This window comes from Macrobrachium rosenbergii, chromosome 1 (genome assembly GCF_040412425.1).
Source record: "Macrobrachium rosenbergii isolate ZJJX-2024 chromosome 1, ASM4041242v1, whole genome shotgun sequence".
Lineage (NCBI taxonomy): Eukaryota > Metazoa > Arthropoda > Malacostraca > Decapoda > Palaemonidae > Macrobrachium > Macrobrachium rosenbergii.
The window spans coordinates 58,010,816-58,015,963 of NC_089741.1; the positions used below are offsets into that span (position 1 = coordinate 58,010,816).

At 35.7% G+C, this 5,148-nt stretch overlaps 1 protein-coding gene across 7 annotated transcripts in view; it reads right to left on the reverse strand.

Annotated features, from left to right (window-relative positions):
- Positions 1-631: 631 nt before the first annotated feature.
- LOC136838704 (regulator of G-protein signaling 7-like) overlaps positions 632-5,148 on the reverse strand; it is a 187,863-nt gene continuing 183,346 nt past the window's right edge. For all 7 annotated transcript variants that reach the window (XR_010853092.1, XR_010853093.1, XR_010853090.1 and 4 more), the window contains one exon: positions 632-2,039. Coding sequence is in view for 3 of the 7 variants with exons in the window: in XM_067104135.1 (XP_066960236.1) it covers positions 1,980-2,039 (60 nt within the window). In the remaining 4 variants the exon portion in view is untranslated. The remainder of the gene's footprint in view (positions 2,040-5,148) is intronic.

The following is a 5,148-nucleotide window of genomic DNA, read 5'->3' on the forward strand; positions in this document are numbered from 1 at the left end:
GGTAAACAAACTTGTATACTCAAGAATGCATACATATGTTACACATACTTCACTGGACCAACATGAGGAGAATACTACGACCTTTCTTTCGTGATCAACGTTATTATTATTACCTATGACCTGAAATATCTGAAAATCAATAACCACTTCGGGAGCTGTGAGACATACCACAAAAGCAGCAGCACAGGCCATCAGGATTAGCCAAATGAAGACATAAAAAAATAGATGGATAAATCTCAGGGGAGCAAGGATATACTGTACTGTACTGTATATAGGCTGATTTAACTCGTGGAATAAGAGGTCTGAGGGAGGGAATGGGGTTTAACTCCTGATCCAAAAAGTGTGTGTGTGTTTTTTTAACAAATCCCGTCGTGGTATGTCTCGTAGCCCTGGATATTGGAAATCTATAATAAAATTGGTCCGCTCAAAGAAAATGAAATAAGGAGACTTGACTATCTTGAATCGTGACTGGCAATGTGATCCTACAGACCAAGAATAGGATTCTGTGGAACAAGCCACAAGACTTTCTTGGCGTTGTTGTCCTTTTTCTTTAATTCATTCGTCAACTTCAGTGTCGTCTTTTTCCTTCAATGGCAGAAACCATTTGATCTGTCCTTCAGTCTTTCTTCTCTTTTCTTTTTTTTTCAAAAACTGGCAAGAAGAAAGTACAGGAATAGCCACCACCAACATATGGGTCAACGAAGATGTCAAAAGTTTTTGAATAGTTTACAATTTTTTCTTTACATCTTTAACATGAAGCAAGATGCAACTCTAAAGGCCCAGAAATCATTGACACCTGGAATCTTACACTTCACTGAAATGACTAAGAGCTCCACCATCAATGAATCTCCGGTCAACAGAACGTATGAATAAAAGCCGTGCCTGACAAACCCGCATAGATCGTTCTCAGGTTAGTTATTTCGATTTGTGCTCCTCTGCTGGTGACACTTGCTCGAATCGATGTCCTTCTTCTTCTTCTTCTTCTTCCTTCCTTCCTTCCTTCCACCCACATCTAGACACGACGCGTTCAGAACCGGTGTTGGAACTCGTGCCACACGGCCATTTTGATCTTCCGAGTTTCCGGTCACTTGCCCTCTTAAACTTCCTTCCATTCCTTGTTCTTCGTTGCGGCGTCTTTGCCCTGACACCATCCACATTTGATCTGCTTTTGTGCTGTAGTCTTTCTAGAATTGATCAACCCCAGTTTCGAGAGAGAGAGAAGAAAAAAGATAATGATATGCACGTACGTAAATGCAATATGATAGCACCTTTTTTCAGTCAGTGGACTCCTGTGACGGTTTGATTGTGTACTCATTATAACTTAGACACTTATTTGCGAAAAGGAGATTGAGTTATCGTCCTTTTATAATCGACCGTTATCGTTATTTCTTCAGATTTATAACAGAAAGAGCCCGGATGCCACTGCATTAAAATATTAACTCTTAATGCAACTGTCAACTGCACTCTTCCTTTAGCACTCCAAGTCTTACAAAAAGCAATCAGCGAAACAAAAGTCTGAAAACTTCTTGAAGGTCCAAGCGGTCTGCCTTCAAATTCATAATCATAATCGTTAACAACCTGCTGTGGGCAACGGTTACTTGTGCAGAAAGATTTCGCTCCAAGTCGGACTCCTTCCTGCAGGAGATTCCTTCGCTGATTTTGGCGGCAAAAATGACTGAGAATGAATCCGTTTTTATTCTTCCATGACCTTGAAACTGACGGTGGTGTAAAGCGTTAAGCTGATCACATAATTTTGACAGACTTTTCTCAGCGTCTCCAAGCAGAAAAGCAAGTGTTGCATGTCTCAAAGAAATAAAAAAAAAAGAAGAATTTAAGTTCCGAAGAGTCATTGTTGTGTTCCCATTTCCAATTCACCAGAACTCTCGAAACCATTCTCAGCAGATTTCGTGTGGACCTCTCGATGCGTTCCTGCTTTTCAGTCATTCCCTGGAGGATGTCAACGGCGACTTCATCAATGGCTAACTGTTCGTCCCGATGTTGAGTGTCGATAATTTGGGAATCATAAACGACTTCCCAGTCTGGAAAACAGTTAGAGGTCTTATTAAATGGTCCTATGTAGAATTTCAGAACTGGAATACAGTTCTTTCTGAAACGAATTTTATTACCCTACAATTCTTTCTGAAATAAGATCTTGCCATTAAAATTTTTTTTTTACTAATATCATTTTATCCCGTCATTTATTCTAGATAGGACCCTGTTACCCTGATATTTGTTCTACGTAAGATCTTGCAACCCTGAAATTTATTCTAAAGACAATCTTTTATCCTGAAATTTATTTTAGACAGGACCCTTTTCACTAAAATTTTATTCTGAATGAGAGTGTTGCACTGAAACTTATTCCAACTAATACCCTGTTACTTTGAAACCTACTACATAAAATGGTACAAAAATCTGTTCCATTTCAAAGCATCCACACAATATTCCTCTAATATATTTCCTCATTTAGCTTTTGGGAATTTCCTCTTAATCAAAAGGCAACAATAAGGTATACGTTGTTCGTGCGTGAAATCATTTGTTATATAATATATTTTTAAAAAATCACCTGCTGAAACTGCTAACTTTAGTGAACTTTGAATAAGAAGAATGGAAATACAAACAGCGAAAATGTAATATTTACTGGAATTAGAGATTCCCTCAGACTTAGCTGATCAAATTGGCAGCTCTTGTGATTCCAGTGATTTTGAGGCAAACAAACAATCATTCGATGGAGGTTCAAAAAAGTTATATTAAAGAAGTGGTCGTTGTGAAATAGATACCTTATAATTACCTGTTAGAGAACTGACCAACTAAATCACATTTAGATAAAGGTAAATTTTTCCTTAATTTATTATCCCAAACTTTTGCAATTACGAATAAAAATGTACCGAAGAAAACTGCAGAATTACCATTATAACTCTCTTAGTATCTAATACGCATTTTAAGAACAATGAAAAAAGATTGCATTATAAAATTTTGTTTTTATAGAAAACATGTTGGAAATATTTCGTTTTTATCTAGAACAGGATAGAAACAGTTTTTTTACGTACAAAAAGTGATGAAAACTAAAAACAACATGTTTCCACCTTGTTTCATGGTTCCACATAAAACAAAGCCACATCAGCTTTTACTGTACTGCTCATAATGAACAGTACTTGGGTTATATCTCCCGTCATACCTTAAAGGTTCGTGAATTTTAATCTTTGAACTTAGTTTAGCTCCAGAATATGATGAAAATTTTGAAAGATTCGTATTTAATATATTTCTATCTTAATACAATATTCCTTGCAACAAAAAGTACCTTTTAAATCTTGAAAATAATTAAACTTTGATTGATTTGCAAATTGGCATTAACATATTGCAGTTTTCCTCTAATCCCAAAATTATGCATAGGTTTCCTGTAAAAAATATTCATGCATAGAATTCCTAGGGACCTGGCATGAAGAAAAAATTACATGAAAAAATCTAATACTGATCATTTTAGTATCTTAGCAATGAGAGTACAAATGCAATTACTTTATGAATTGACACAAAATAAGCAATAAATATTATTGAAACTTTAATCATAATAGTTTTCATACAGCGTATTCTACGATAATTCAAGTGAAGTAGAATATTTTTACATGATTAATAATTCAATATCTTGATAATAAGAGTCAAAATGAAATTACACTGTTATCCAAAGAGAGTCACATCTGTCATACATTCTCATGTTGTCGCTTCTGACAAAACCATATTCTCAAGTAAACTCTAAATAATCTAGAAAAGAATAGTTACCCAAATCAACCAATGAGCAGTGAACAAAACCACTTGATAAAGAAATAGAATAACAAATTAAAACAAGAAATACCAGGCACCTACACCTGTAATAACTGCATACATAATAAGAAGCAAGAATCTAAGCAGTCGATACTCTTATAGCCTATTCTATTTGAAGCTGACAGTAAATATCGTCATCCGACATCTTTGAAGTTCATTGTAATTGGTTGCTCAAGTTGCTCGGACCCCACCATTGGTTACAATGATATCGACTGTGGAAATTTGCTGTCAGCTTCAAAAACATAGACCATAGCTACGGTTATTGACGATTTATACCATGCAAGCCTTGCAGAACAATTCGATACGGTTTTGTGCCTGTTCGTGAGTATTGTGCCAACAATAATTTTCACGGACTGTGCTCATTTGCAGTTCATGTGATTGCTACTCCAATGACAGGAATTTCTAAAAGGATTTTTCTTACGTCTACCTTTATGCGATTTCTCTTTCTAAAGAGAATCACGAAACAGAAAATTTACACGTTGCTTCCAACAATCTACAACCTTTTTTTCGCTTGGAGTGGAGCGAGGTAGGTCCACGGTATTCATTACAGAATTCTCAAAGCTGCGGTAATGACATTCGAAAAATCTCAGATACGTGGAGATAAAATTACGCAATAGCCATTTAAAGAGCAAATAGTACAATTATCCAATGCTGATCGTATAACAGCTTTCTTTTTTGACACAAGTAAATATCTAATATTCGTCGGATTTACTCCCAGTCACGAATAAACAGGCCTTCAGTAAATAAATGTCATACAATCTAAAACAGATATGGACTAGGTGATAAATACTTAGATGTTTTATTAAGAAATAATATGTTAGTATGCCCATAAAGTTATTGTTATAATAATTTATAATTAACAGACTTGTATGATAAAGCTACCATTTATGTACACAAGGAAAATGATTAAAGTGGTGTTTTATTGTCATCAGATAACATATTTCCGGAGAGACATCGTTTATAGACATGGGGAAGTCATTACATGGCAATTTAAAATTAACCGATGGCATGAACACCTGTAAAGATATCTGTCATGGGAACAGGTCATTAACGGAAAACACCGGGAACCAGAAAAATACCAGTGACGACCACGATGAAATTATCTTTACGGTAGATTGCAATTAACGGATGATAGCATGTGTGCAAAGATATGTCGTTTACTAGGTAATCAATAGCTGGTAATCAAGTAGCTAGCAATACACAAGTAAAACTAATCTGTCACATCTGAAAAGAGGAAAGAAGTTGGAAGCCTGGGATAATTCAACGTTTAGGGTTAGACATTACAGCAGCTGCCTCTCAACGATACCTAATTTCTTCCGGTAAAAGTCGAAG